This window comes from Euprymna scolopes, chromosome 8 (genome assembly GCF_053919585.1).
Source record: "Euprymna scolopes isolate OS-2025 chromosome 8, ASM5391958v1, whole genome shotgun sequence".
NCBI lineage: Eukaryota > Metazoa > Mollusca > Cephalopoda > Sepiida > Sepiolidae > Euprymna > Euprymna scolopes.
The window spans coordinates 47,690,429-47,706,357 of NC_136489.1; the positions used below are offsets into that span (position 1 = coordinate 47,690,429).

A 15,929-nucleotide genomic window follows, 5' to 3' on the forward strand; every position below is an offset into this window, starting at 1 on the left:
TCATATATATATATATATATATATATATATACACACACACACATATATATATATATATATATGAGGGGGCGTGCAATAAGTAATGCCCCTGACCCACTTCCAGTTGTCTGATCTAGCTGAAATTTTGCATGTGCAATGATTTATATCTCTACGGGTTATGTGGTAAATTACAGCTCTGAACTAATTGTTCTACAGGTGTTCGAACTGAGTCAGGTGTGAAATGGAGCCTGTTGAATGTCGACCAGTGATCTGGTTTTTGTATTTGAAAGGATGCACATCATAGGAGACTTTTAATGAAATGAAAGAAACTTATGGTGATAATGCCCCACCATATGACCTTGTAAAACGCTGGCATCATGAATTCAAACATGGCCGGAAGTCTGTGAAAACAGCTTCCAGACCTGCCCCCCCCCTCTGTCATTGATGAGGCATCTGTCCGTCAAGTTGAGGCTGCCATTTTGAAAGATCAGCGCATTATTATTCTCGAAATGGCCCAAGATGTCAAGATTAGCACAGGGTCTGTGGAAACTATCATTCATGACCATTTGCATATGCATAAGGTCTGCCAGATGGATTCCCAGGTTGCTCACACCATTCCAGAAGTGAGAACGCACCGAGTGCTCGAGGATGAATTTGGAGATGTGCCAAGATGAGTCAAGTTTTTCAAAAGACTGATTACACAGGATAAAACCTGGGTCCATTACTATGATCCAGAGACCAAAGCCCAGTCAATGCAGTGAAAGCACTTGGACTCACCACCTCCAAAGAAAGCAAGGGTGCAGTCCTCCGCTGACAAGGTCATGCTCACAATCTTCTGGGACCAGGACGGAGTAGTGATGACAGATTTCTTAGCAAAGGGTACCACAACTACAGGAGCCTTTTATGTTTCACTTTTGAGGTAATTAAAGGAAGCTATCAAAATTAAGAGGTGGGGCAAGATCAGCAAAAGTACCCTCCTCCTGCAGGACAACGCTCCGGTCCACAACTCGCATGTTGCCAAATCAGAAGCACAGGCGTGTGGTTATGAAATCCTCCCTACTCTCCTGACCTTGCACCCTCTGACTTTCACCTCTTCCCAGCCATGAAGTTGTTTTTTGAAAGGAAAGTGTTTCTCAGATGATGCAGCCTTGATTTCTGAAGTAACGTTGTGATTGGAGGACCAACCTGGGGTGTTCTACAAAAACGGTCTCCAGAGTTGCATGAAACGATGGGAGAAATGCATAACTCTGGGTGGTTCTTATGTAGAAAAAGACTAATAACTGTGCCAAGTTTCGTTGCTCTACTGCTATGGGAAGTGAGTCAGGGGCATTACTTATTGCCCGCCCTTCGTATATATACACACACACACAATATTTAATCTATATAAGCTATTTATTCAAGTTAGATTTGATAAAATTGAAACTGAATAAAATTTCTGAATTCCCCCCTTTTAATTTTGTCTATCTCATAATTCGAAAATTAAAAAAACATCACCTAATATTATTGGTTTATTCATAACAGTGAAATAGCATTACATTGGTTTGGCTAATAAATTTTTGCATTACATTGGTTTGGCTAGTAAATTTTCTATTTGGCTAGTAAATTAAAATATTTAGTTGTCAAAGGTCAACTAAAATTAAATTCATCCGTAGAGCCCTGATATATATATATATATATATATATATATATATATATATATAATATATATATATATATATAATATATATATATATTTAAATATAATAACTTAACTACAATTTATTTGTAAAATTATTTACTCATGCCAAGGCGATATGAAATTTCAAAATAATTACAAAAATCATTAATTTTTTTTTTAAAATCACAGAGGATGGTGTAAATTACATTTTTATTGAAGAATATAGTAGGAGTTCCAGTTAAAATTTGATTGCTTTTTCTGTAAAAGATTAAAAATGGGGGGAAAAACCCCCAAAAAACATGAAAGTTTTTACATCTCAGGCAACACCAGGTTGGTATACAGGGCTCTACATTGCAAGTGAAACAGTCATGTTTGCAAGTAATTTTTCAAAATGGCGACTAGAAATAATAAAACGCTTATCTTTTGGCGATTGTGTTTCTCTTATTTCTCTCGCTGAAAATCTTCCAAGGCTCACTACTGAGTGAAAAATATCTTTTCAACTTTTTTTTTTTTTTTTTTTTTTTTTTTTTTTTTTTTTTATAAAACGAACAAAGTTAACTATTTGAATAAAAGTTTAATAGAACAATATACTTTTTTTTTCTTTTTTTTAACGAAGACTGTTGAAAAAATATCTGAAGAAATTAGAATGTTCATACCTTCAAGTATCAACATAAAATTTGTTTTATATTTAGAATTACACTTATTAAAAAAAAAACACAAGAATCTTTATGTACATACTTGTTACAGAACGAAAATGTCATTCTAAAAGTCATGCGCGTTTGGCTAGTAACTTTTCGGTACTCATGCACTTATTGATCCGTGCTGAAATAACTTTATTATTTAAAAAGCCATTCTTAACATGGGGAGGGGATGGTGTTTTATACCTATTCTGTACTTTAACCTTATAATTGAATAAAAAAAACATAATAAAACTTTAATTAAACTTGGAAATACGATTTCAAAAATAGCGTAGATCAGTAAGTGCATTAGCACCAACTTTTCTATTTGGCGAGTAAACAAAAGTATTTAGTTGTTAAAAGGCAACTAAAGATAAATTTGTCCGTAGAGCCCTGTGAAATGTAAAGTTATAGTCTGTTCCAGTCAAAGACCCCCTTTTTCATCAGCTACTACACAAGGGTGGCACCACTCCTTTTTCAAGATATTTCCGATTATCCTTGATTCACACATCATAATGCTAAGTGTTTAGCAAGGGTACATCAAGTATCTTTGTATGATTTGACTGAGGATTGAACCTTGGTCTCTGACTTATTACTGAACATTCTTACCATTATATCAAATGGACCTATTGATTCGAATCAGAACTAAAATTGTGAATGTTTGCTGGAGTCTCAGTTAAACTGAATTTCCTTTTTAAACCTGCGCTTGAGTCGGATTTATTTCAGCTGAGTATAATCAAATGACTTTGTCTCCTAATAAAATATGAAAAAAAGTCGAAAATGGTGTCACTTTTTCTAGTTGGTCAATCAAACAAGATATTTTTCCTTTTTCTCAAAAGTTGTTGAATTAAATAAAAAAATAAAACAATTTTTTTTTTAAATATATAATTCCAGGTTAATATTTTGCAGACGTAAAGTAACCAATGAAGTTTTAACGAGATTAATGTAAGAGTGCTCAATACCGAAGTAGAGCAAGATATACTCTTTATTTGTTTTATTGATGTCACTACACATTCATGAACATGTTTCAGTCAACCAGTTACAAGGTCTCTAGTTATTTGTAACTAGCTGACCAAAACATGCTCATGAATGTGTAGCAACATATTAATGCTTATGTAAAACAAAAATATATAACAGTTTTCACCTCTTTTTTATATCATATCAAAGCATTTGTAATTTAACAATTTTCTACTGAATCATTTTAACATGGTATCAAACTTTTTTTATTATTGATTTTGATGAAATATATCTTAACACTTAATCAGCTACTCTAATAGCTTCTCTCTTTGAAGCACTTACTTTTGGAATTCCCTCCCTACTCTGTTTCCCAATTACCAACATGCAAGAATTTAAATGTAAATAAATGTCTTGTACAACTAGCGTGTCCCTAAAAATCTAACCCTTAATTCACAGTAGCCCTTTATGCTTCAGTGAAGTGAATTGAAGTAAAGATAAAATCTGAATCCTCACGAACTTGTGTGTCAGCGTCATTTAAAATTGTTCAAATGAAAATTAAACATTTATTTTCAATGAGTTTCGAATTAAAGAAACTTGATCTAATGTAATAGAAGTTTAGTTTTAAATAATTTGGAATTGAAATAAAAATTGTGAGAATGTGTAAACATGTATACATGCAATTGGAGGCCGCTTGTGAACTTGATATTCTCATGAAACTTCCTCCTTTGGAGGAAGCCAGTTCAACCCACTTAGGCCGAATGCTGCTGGCATACATACTTTACAAAGTTAAAATTATTTCCTAATCTTGTTTGGGAAATTTAAAATGATGATTGATAATTTGGATTATTAGAACCACCATTCCCACAATATTTTGGTTGATGTAAATGTTGACCTTCAAGTGCATCTTGTTAAACTCTGGAATCTATACGAAATTTCGAAATGAATCCATAATTTAATCTGTGGAGGGAGGTAGATTGTTCTTGTTTTGTTAAATCTTAAGTAATTTTCATTTTTGTAGCATTCACAAGATTAACAATATACACCTGGAAGTGGTTGGAGGTGATTTTGGCCGAAACATAAGAATATTTAAGATGGGAATAATAATTTGAATATTATAAAATTTAATCCGATATAACTCTTTGGTGTTTATTTTTAATTATTTATTTTGTTTATTTTTTGAAAGAAGATAACTTTATCTTTGGCTTATTCAGACGACTGTTCTCATCTGGAGTCTTATTTTTTTTTTTGTTTTGGTGGATGTAACCTCTGACCTTCTTTAGTTGTATCTTGTTGAACTTGGGAATCTTCATGAAATTTGGAACTCTTTATTTAATCCAGACGAGTAACATGTTCTTGTTCCATCAGCCATGACCGGGTAGAAGTCGTGAGTAATTCGCAATTGTATTCTGAGGATTGAACCTTCAGCTTCCAGAAGAGTGTCACTTAAAACTAAACTTTACTTAGTACTTTATCTGTTATGCTATGAGTTTTTGTGGACAAGGGCTTGTGGCATAATGATTAGATTAAGATTTTTTTTTTTACATGGAGGTCACCACTTATCAAGGCCTGGAAGCCACTCGGGGATAAGGGTCATTGTGTGTACAGTAATCAATGGGATAGTATCATAGTAATCGTTAGTATTGGAGATTTGATAGTTTTACTTAAGGGGCGGTTCATCAGGAATTTGTTCATGCTGGACTTGAAGATATCCAAGGTGTAGTCAGGTGGGAAACAGGCAAACGGAAGAGTTTCACAGGCGTGCACTTTTAAGAAAGAAGCTTTGTTCATGGAATGTACGTTTTGATTTAGGCACAGATAAAAAGTGGGGAAAATTATTGACAGTGGTTTCAGCTACAATCCAAATTAGATATGTATATTACAGAATGTTAGAAACTTAAAGAAAAATATGTGCAAATAAACATTATCAAGATTTGAGAGTTTGGAAATTACTATATATACGGTATATCCAAATATTGTAAATATGCCTAACGGGTTTTGATGTTAATATAGTAAGGATAGTGGAAAAGAAAAATTATCATATTCATTGTTATTTAGATTTTGATCCACAGGTAGTTGTTTCGTCTACAATTCAAGTGTCGCCAGATGTAACAAGCATATCCGTTGACATTTGAAATCTGAATGACCGATCATATTCAAATGGGATCAGCAGGAAAGTATCTTTATTCATTTTTTTTTTTTTTTTTTTTTTTTTAAGAAATAATTTTATCAGTAATTCTTCAGAAGTTTTGGTTTCAATCCAAGCTGATGCACCCAAGTCATATTACTATCTATTATATAAAAGGTAAAATGGGCGCAAACATTTGTGTGTATGTCCACGAAAGGTTTTTTGTGTTGGGGGTTCTCGCGTCAGTTAGACTCCGGGAGAAGTTTTCTTATACTTCCTAGATCATAATATCTCAGATTTGCAAACGGACATTGTCTCTATCTTTTTTTAAATTTTTTTTTTATTGAGTTTAAAAAAATTCCCTCGTTTCGAATATTTGTTTGTCTTTTTCGTATAAATAAAGCAAAACTAATCAAATGCAAACAGGCAAACGCCTGGCCTTTGAGCCGGGTAGTATCTGTTCTGTAATTGGTCCTTGGTCAATATAGGGGAAAGGGGAAACCCTTCATACACACACATTAAAAACGACCTTACGTCTAATTTGCTTTTGTTGGGAAGCAAATAAATACCAAGACTGAAAGCGGGAAGCTTAACTGGCCCCAGGCCAAGTTTTAAAGCAACGTTCATTTCTGCGCATGCATAGTGACTCGTTTGATGCTTCACTTAATTACCAACTCATTGAATTCACTATCCTCTTTGGCCTAACTGCTAATTACCCTACGTTTTCGAGTTCGATCCTACCTCTCTCTATCTTTTTTTAATTTTTTTTTTTTTTTTTCTCACATTCTTTTCCTCCTTGGTTGTTCAGGTTCAAGCCTGCCTGCTTACTACCACTTTTTTAGCTCAACACATACCTCCAAACACTCGGGCAACACCAGGCACCATTTTTAATAGCAACTTTATAATATATTAAAAAATCGATAGAACATCTACTCTATAATAATATATACAAAATCTGCCAGAATTAAAATATCATGTTTAAGCATACTTTACGGCTGGGCTACGTCAGGCGTCCCTGCTAGCTAAGTTAAATACTTTTGCAGTTTTAAAAAAAGAGCTACGATAATATCAAGATGTCTCCATTTACACTTAACATCTACAGAATGCCAACATCAATATGTTACATAATAATGAGTCCCCTGTGGAATTTCCACAGGTCTTGCTTGTTTTCTATTAATAAACTAATGATTTATTGATTTCTTTTTTTTTTTTTTTCCAGCTGATATCATTTCTTGTGTTGAATTCAACAGTGATGGAGAACTCCTGGCCACCGGTGACAAAGGAGGCCGTGTTGTCATTTTCCAGCGCGACAAATCTGTAAGCCTCCCATCTTGCACACTTGCTTCTCTTTTCCTAACTAGTGATTGCTAAAATTTACTTTTAACTTTGCAGGGTCTCAAATGCCTACTTCCCTTTCTTAGTGTCCCTCCACCCTCTTCTCACGCCTCTCTCTATTAACACTCTAACACTTTTTTCTTATTCTTCAGTATTCAGTGGCAGTTATTTAAGCTATCTAAAAAAAAAAAATTTACTTGAATAATTTTGGCATTGACTACAAGAATCTTTTCTTCCCATTTAGAATTGTTTGAATAAATAAACCCTTCACTCCTCGTGCTATTCTAGTATCTCTTATTATTGGCCGACATTGCCTAGGCTGCTGTGAAGGTGAGTTCTCTCTATCATGTTAGAAAATACTTACACCTATTGTATATCTGTACACAGCTACCATTCACTCATTCATAGAATATTGCCACATCTGCAGATGCAAAACTAGTAGTTGATGCACCAACTCAGATATCTGGGCTGGTGCATCTACCACTAGTTTTGCACTCTTAGACAGCATCCATAAAAGAATGTCCACTCTAATAGGTCCCTCACTATCAACCACACTCCAACCCCTGTCTCATCACAATGTTACATCCCTGTGCCTGTTTTATAAATACTTTAATCAAATGTGCTCTGATGAAATTATTGCACTTTTGCCTCTTTGATGGATATACTCTTGATTAACTAAACCAGCAGCAAAATCCCACCCCTTCTCTGTACATGTCTTTAGATGCTGGAAAGCCTTCTACTTTAATAGTTTCTTCCTATAGACTGCTAGACTTTAGATTTCCCTCCATTTCCTGTTTTCCTAACTGTACTAACATGCAGAAGTTTAAATGTAACGCAGACATCTCATGGCTCAACTTCCTAAATAGTCCCCTCTAGACATGATCCCAATTAATAGCCCCTCACATCCAAGTAGCAATACACCTTGTTTGAAGTGAAAAAAAAATATATTTTTTTTTTTTTTAACTCAAGCTCAGTTAATTAACATTTGTTTCCTTGAGATTTTTTTCCCCATATGATTAACTTTAACAAATCACTTCTCTTTCATTTAATCCGGTCTATCTCTCTATCCTGCTGTATTTAGAGACTTTCTTAATGACTTTCTTTTTAACTAATTTAAATAATGTTTCTACATTATAAGCATGCGTGTAAATTAATAACAAAAAAAAAAAAAAAAAAGGACTCTTTCAGTTCTGTATTATTCATAAGGATAATACCAAAAAGAAAGACTTATTTTAGTTGTGCAAGAATTTTTTCAGATATTATCAGTTTATGAATTTTTGAATGAAATCAAAGTGGCATGTATAGTTGTGGTGGTTATGACCTAACAGGTCAAAGGTACTTTTAGTTGCGTGCAAGCGACTCTATAGGTCACTCCGTCGGTCGGTCTGCCCGTAACACTTTTGTGCTTGGCCTTTTTGGTTAAGATCAAAAGTCTGTTGTTAATAGATGCTGTTCTTAGCTTTTTAAGCTTTTCTTGGCCTTTTGACCGAGATCAAAGTGTAGTATCTGTCCAGCAGATACTGCAATCAAAGACCATATGTGGGGGCAACCCCACATATAAGACCTTGGTCAATGTAGGGGCAACCCTTCATACCAATTGTCACTATCCAGCTCCCCTACTTCCCCGGGAAGTTGGTCCCCATTTCCTCTTCACTCCTCACGTTAAAAATCAGCCTTGTGCCTAATTTGCTCGGTGGGGGAGCAAATAAATATAGCTTTTCTTGACCTTTTGGCCAAGATCAAAGTGTATTTGTTGTTTAAGAATCTTTTGTTTTTTACTTAATTGTATTTTCAAAATTTTTAAAAGCAATAAAATATATAAACAAGATCAAAGTGTAGTATCTGTTCTTACTACATGCTGTACTTATGGTGATATAAAGTGGGGGATCACTTTTCTGTATTAATTTAATGTAAAATGATCACCCACTTTACAACCAGTCAGTCTCAAAGCCATTCAAGTCATTCTTAAGATCATTCAATTCATCCTTAAGTTGATTAAAGTCATTCTAAATCATTTAATTTTTATTTAAGTCATTGCAACCCATTTTTCGGTCATTTTAGTTTATTTTTAAGAATTTCATGTCAATCCTACATTCACGCATTCATTCATTCATTACACAAGAGCACGCAACTAATGGCTATCGGCCTTGTTATTTAAATACTGGGTGCTTCTTCGTTATTAAAGCAAAATTCAGAAACTGAAATATTTAATTTCGAGTAAAACCAGTGGTATCTACTTAATTGTCATGTCGCAGTAATGAACATATCCAAAAATTACAAAAAACAATAAGGTAGAAAATTATTAAGGAAAATAGTTTTCAAAGATGGCAAAAATTAACGTTTCTGAATTTTTGAGATGAGGATTGGTTATATGTATTATTCACCGGGCTACTGTTCTCATCTTGAGTGTGATTTTTACGTTTCGGTTGATATAACTACCGACCTTCTTCAGGTGTATCTTGTCGAACTATGGAATTTGGACAGAATTTCGAGCGGAACCATTTATTTGCTTCATGGGGGTAGCGTGCTCTTGTTCTATCAGCCATGACTGGATAGAGGTCCTAAGTAATTCGCAAATGTTGAACCTTCAACCTTCAGGAGAATATCACTTTTACAATTGATTTTTTCCCAGTACTCTAACCACTGCGCCACGGATCCTTGCGGACAATTCTAGTACGAATTTTAGGAGCCTTAAACCTTGTGAAAATCACACTCAAGATGAAACTAGTAGTCCGAGGAATAATAATACATATAGCAAAAATTAAATTTTGCTAAAAAGAAAAGAAATCGGCGAGTTCAACTCGTAACAAGGGAAATAATTATTTTCTGAAATCTTAAGTCAGTTTAGCAAAGTTCAATTGGTGCTCATTGTCTTTGAAAACCGTTTTTATTAATAATTCATTTTCTACCTTGTTTTTCGTATTTTTGGATGTGTTCATTACTGCAAAATGACAATTAAGTAGATACCATTGGCTTTTTTATTGCATTTACATCCCAACCAAAGCACAGTGTCACTTTGATGTTGGTAGCTACTATCTGGGACATTTTCAAAAATACTATGTAGGGAGTTAAGCTTTACTTGAAATTTTTCAAATTTTGTTATTATAACAAAGAAGCACCAAATACTACACATTATAGTATCTACTGGAGGTACCCAGGTTTTATCAATACAGTTGATCATTGCACAAAGATTAGTCAGCCCCATTTGAATTTGTATGTTTAGAACAGGAGATCTTTTTTAACTCCGATTTCGGAACTGTTGCTATCAAGCGGGATTGACAAATCTTTTTGCATTGATTGGCTGAATTTTCTTCTAAATCCAAAATAACCAGATTGATAAAACCCAGGGATCCAAACAGACAGTAATATATAATATTTAAATAAAATAATTTATATTAACTCTTAAAGCACTTTTTTTTATATATATATATATTTTTAGCTAATTTGTGATATATGTTATATTTTATTTTTTACAACACTTGGCTTTTTCGTTCCCATGCTGCATACCAAAACATCTGTGCATTTTTAGTATTTGCCTTTGTAAAATAATTTAATTTCCGTTTTAGTGATATTCTATCCTCACTCCATGTTTGCTTATATTAGTTTTTGCTATTGATTCTTTTTTTTTTTCCTCTCACTTTTCCTTCCAAAAAGCAATTTTTTTTTTTTTACCTCATTTAATCATCTTGCATCATTTTAAATTTTATTTTATTTTTTTAATTTATTTTGTTTTTTTTTTTTGCAATTTTCATTAGTTTTTTGTTTTTTATTGAAAAAAATTCATTTGAATCTCAATGTTTTGATTGCATAAAAATAAGCTTTCATTGTTAACTTGTCAAAATTGTTTTGAATTTTATTTTTTCTAAAAGGCAAACAAAAACTTCAAGGCATGTAGTTCTTTTTTCTTTTCTTTTTTTTAATTTTGACATAAAAAATAGATAAAATTAACATTTTAAAAAATTTCTTTATTTTAATTTTTTAAAACTTTATTAAAAAAAAATTTCCTGTCTAACTTTGTTTTAAGATTTAACTTTTCAATATAAAATATAATTTTAAACAAACTGCTAAAAATTATTTTTTATTAATATATTAAAAAACTAACACCTGTGACTTAATCTTAAGAGAATTTAGAAGTTTCTTTTTTTTTTTTTTTTTTTCTTTCGTTTTTAAAAATCTAAAAATATAATTGGATCTAATATCATGGTTGAATAAGTCATTTTTCCTTCATATGGAGATTGAATCTTAATACAATCTGTTGAAAAAAAAAAATATGAAGTAATCGCATAAATCTTGAAAGGTGTGGCACCTTTACTTCACTATAAACTCCCATAGTCTTGAGGGCAATAACTATTCAACTAATATCTTTGAATATTTTTTTTTTTTTTTTTACTTGATTGACAATTTAATGGGGGGGGGGGTCATTAATAAAATCACAATCCGCTCTGCGATATTTAAAATAAAGTAACTTCAGTCTGTAACATTATCCACATTTTTACATGGTATCCGCACGCTGTAGCAGAGTATGTCACAAGGAACAGAAGACAAGTAATAACTTAACCCACTTTTTCTTTTGTAATGATATCATTTATTTCCGGGTACTTTCTTGAATAAAACATGATCGTCTTCTCTCACATGATTTGTCCTCAAACGTCATCTACGTTTCTAACATGATCTCGAACGTGCTCCCTTGTCTGTTGCACACATTCTTTTTATATTCTTTTTCTTTATCCTTATATGGTGACTTCATTTTGTATGCATTTGCATATGTGTGTCCGCACTCTGTTACAGGTCTATGCCTGTTTAGCCCTTTTGATTTGGATTCTAGTAAATTTCTTCATTAATTTCATGAATAATCAGGGAATTGGTCTGATTATCCAATAGATAAAAGTCTGAGAGGTTGTGATCCAATGAGTGTGCATCCCATCCAGGATCACGTTTTCTCCTGACAAGACAATCACCAAAGTGTGCCCACATATCATTGAACAGCAATAAAACAAATACTTTGATTGTAAAAAGGATTGTAAATTTTACTCCCGATTCTATTAGTGCCATTTGGGGTGAGGGTGGGGGTGAATCCCACTATAGAAATTTTCCAACTGAAGATAAAATACAAAAAAAATGTTCAGTTTTCTCTGCAGATAAAATGTTTTAACTTTTTTTGTATAAATTAGAATGTATATTAGAAACAAAACCGGTATGTGTGTGTTTTTTTTTTAAGAAATTCGAATTTACTCAATCAGGTTTGTTTGTCTGTTTCACGCTACCCAAGTTAAAATGAATAAATATTTTAATTTTTGATCAGTAAGTTACATTTTCTCTCATTAGACTATCCTCATCATCATAACTATTTGTGTAATGTTTCAATTAGCTATTGAGCCTTTTTTATGTTTGGTAATATTATCCTTATACTTCAACATAATTTGTTCTACATTAATTTTGCTTCAATACTTAAATACATTACATAAGAAATATTAACAAATAGCAAAACCATCATGTATAAGGGCAAGGAGAGTATATTCCTATTTCATCTTGAAAGCCAAAAAAATGTCCTTGCAAATTCATTCTTAACATTTCCAGAATAAAAAAAAATTTGAATAAAAAAAATCTCCTTTTCAAAAGGGTCACGTCAAGATATTTCTCTGCATTTATTACCTTTCTATCAAAATAATTCTACAATATTTAGCAATGACAAATGAGGAAAACACGTTTGCATTGTCATGTAAACTAAAGTATACAATCATGTTCTTGTTCCTTCATTAGTACAACCGTTATGATCTGTTACTTATTATTTGTAATTTGTGGACTTGCCTAGATGCAAAGGATGGACTGATTTAGGTGTTTATTCAGATTGATACTTATGGCGGCAATTAAAAGTAAAGAAAATATAGAAACGTCTGTATAATGTACGTACCAGTCATGGAATGAAGATGAAAGATTCTAAAAAATTACTTAATTTGATCAAGTAGTCTTTTTTTTTTTTTTTTTTTTTTTTTTTTTTTTTTTTTTTTTTTTTCAAGAAAATCAAATTTTGTTCCGGTTCAATGCAGGTGGTAGGGGGGGGGGAACTGCATCTATGACGGAATCAAAGGCAAACAACCGATTTTAGTTAATTTTTTTTTTTTAATGTCAGAAAGCCAACCAAAACGTATTATTTAAAACCAAACAATAATTTATTAACATAGTGTGTATTAAAAAAATTTTTTTTTTTTTTTTTTTTTTTTTTTTTCCAGAACATAAAATTTTCAAATTATAAATACATTTTTTTAAAAGGGTCATTTTATATAAGTTAAAATTTGAAGAATATTAAAATGGCTTTGGCCTTCAATTATCAGTTATCAGTAAAACACGGCAAATTTGTTTTTTTGAAAAAAAAAATATATATATACTTGATCAATTTTTGGAATATGCTATCTCTATTCGGTGACAAGTAAGTACACAATAAGATTGTCTTCAGTTTTGTTTATCGCCATAAATGGCAATCTGAATAAGCTCTATAATTTAATTATATTAAAATTTCTTTCTAATTTAGCATTTCTAGATGACAGAAGAGATAGGTTTGTCAGTGATAGCAAAAAACACTAACAATTGTTGTTAAAAGATTTATTTAACTAGTTTTAATGTTTTAAGAATTAATAACAAAAATTGTGCATAGTATTTTACAGTGATATGCACACATACAGATATGAATAAATAATAAAATTTATTGCCAAACTGTTGTATGTTTTATTTGAAGATTAAAGCATTTAGGTAAATGGATATGGCATCGGACTACTGTTCTCATATTGAGTGTGATTTTTCACAACGTTTCAGTTGATATAACCTTCGACCTTCTTCAGGTGTATTTTGTCGAACTCGGGAATTTGGATGGAATTTTGAGCGGAAAATCACACTCAAGATGAGAACAGTAGTCTGATGAATAATACAAATAACCAATCCTCATCTCAAAAATTCAGAAACGAGATGTGACATGGTATTTCATTAATTTTAAAAAAAATATTTCTTAATCCATTCTCTATCAATATGATATCTCTACTATTTACTTGTTTCAAGAATTAAAAATATTTTTTTGTTCATATAATAGCTGTATTTACCTGGTGTTATAAATAGTGGATAAAAAGAACCTCAAATATATGCATTTATATTTATTTTATGTTTTATTGGATTTAAGAAAATACATTTAATTTTCTGTTTTTTTTTTTGTTTTTTGTTTTTTTTCAATAAACATTCAATTAATGATGAGTAATTTATCAATATGTAAGCAAGAAACCTACCCAATATTTTTTTACTTATATTTTTAAGTAATAAGTAAATAACAAATTTCTTGTAAGGAATGTTCAAAAACAGAACTGAAACAAATAGTGTGTATTTAATTTTTTTGTTAGTCATGAAAGTTGAGTGTAGACGAGAAACACAGTTACACACATGATCTTGTCTGAAAATTGTTATTAATAGAGAAATGAAAGTTTTTAATTGTAATATGAAGCTTTTAACAAGCAAAATATTAGATTTTATTCATTTTTAGACTCGGTTTAAAAAATTATATCTAAACATTTTTTTTTTTTTACTTTTGCTTATATAAAGTATAACTTGAAATTTACTTTCGATTTTATAAATGTATTTTTGCAACTGATTTGTAAACATTTCTTTTCAAAAGCTTTTCATTAAAAACATTTTGTTAAATAATTTTTCTCCCACCTCCTATTGACCTGAATATTCCTCTCAATATTGTCCTACCGACTATTTCTTCTATTGGTCTTTTAAGCTCAACAGTTTCTCTGTGCCAGTGAGTGAGCGTGCATTCATGACAATCTTCAGCTTGTAGCTAGAATTCTCTTCCGTGTGTGTGTGTGTGTGTGTGTGTGTGTGTGTGTGTGTGGTGGAGCGACTGGCGTTTGAATGGACATTGCTTTGTAGCTATAAATAGCTTTCCATTCTACGGCAAACTCGTCTTCTTACACAACTCATTGCAGCTCTTCGTATTAACTTGTCGGGTTAGAAATGCAAAAATAACTGGAATGGTCTGTGAAGCGATGATCATCTGTTTATCTATTCATGGCTTCTGTCATTCACAAAATGAAGTGATTTGTTTACAAGATGTTTCAGCAATGACAACAGAAAGAAGACAAATATCGAGTTACTTCATGTGTTCTTCCCTTGTGTTGCCATTATTCATACCAACACTTGATATGAAACATTAATTTTGAGGATTTTATTTTTTATCAACTAACTTACAAATAAAAGGATGCAGAAAACTTATTTTTTGATTTACTACACACACACACACACACACACGGTGACCCCCCCCCCAAAAAAAAACGGGCCCCAACTCTAATTAGGCCCCGTTTCTTAGTGTTTTATCCGAATGAAATGAAACTTTGGTCATAATTAGTTTATTATATTCTAAACATCACATCAAAACATTAGGGTTTTGGGCCTTTTTTTTTCTCCGTTCTACAGCATATGTTCTAGAAAGCCTCCATTTAGCTTTTGTTTTGTTTTTTTTTTGGGGGGGGGGTCACTCTGTGTGTAATATATATATATATATATATATATATATATATATATGAGAACAATAGGAATGGGAAATGAATTCACAAAGACTATATACTGGTAAATATAGATTGGTTCATTTATTCAATAAGGGAATACAAACAATTACTTGGGGGATAGAAGAGACTCTTTATGCCAAAGCATTTCGAAACCTAATGCTTCTCATCAGGAGAGTAGAGAAGATGCTAGGTAACATAGTGGGGATGCTGCATCTAACGTGGGACTCATTAGGAACGAAATAAATCAATTAAAATTATAGATGATGCTGGTGGGAGTTATATATATATATATATATATATATATATATATATATATATATAAGGAATGAAAAAATATACCAGCGGTGGTTGACGTTATGTTTAAAGAAAAAATAGAAAAAACCGAATGAAATTATTAAAAAATCAACGTTTCGTCCTTGTTTCAGAGGACATCTTCAGGATAATTGAAATAAAAATGTGATAAAAGAAAAAGTCATAGATCGTGCGAAAAAAGACAGTTTTTTTAAATCCAACCCATGTCGGGAAAGGACGAATATGTGTGCGTATGGGAAGGTTGAGTTGTTTGATGTTTATATATACACTTTTAAAAATGCATTAAAATAAATATGTACATTTTTTTTTTTTCTTTTCTTTTTCTTCTGCGAAACTAC

General features: G+C 31.8%; 1 protein-coding gene across 1 annotated transcript in view; it reads left to right on the plus strand.

Annotated features, from left to right (window-relative positions):
• Window positions 1-15,929, plus strand: part of LOC145283550 (serine/threonine-protein phosphatase 2A 55 kDa regulatory subunit B alpha isoform-like) — a gene marked incomplete in the record, with an annotated part of 197,831 nt that overhangs the window by 102,735 nt on the left and 79,167 nt on the right. Inside the window, 1 exon segment of the mRNA XM_080132433.1 lies at window positions 6,615-6,712. Within this exon segment, the coding sequence (XP_079988559.1) occupies window positions 6,615-6,712 (98 nt within the window).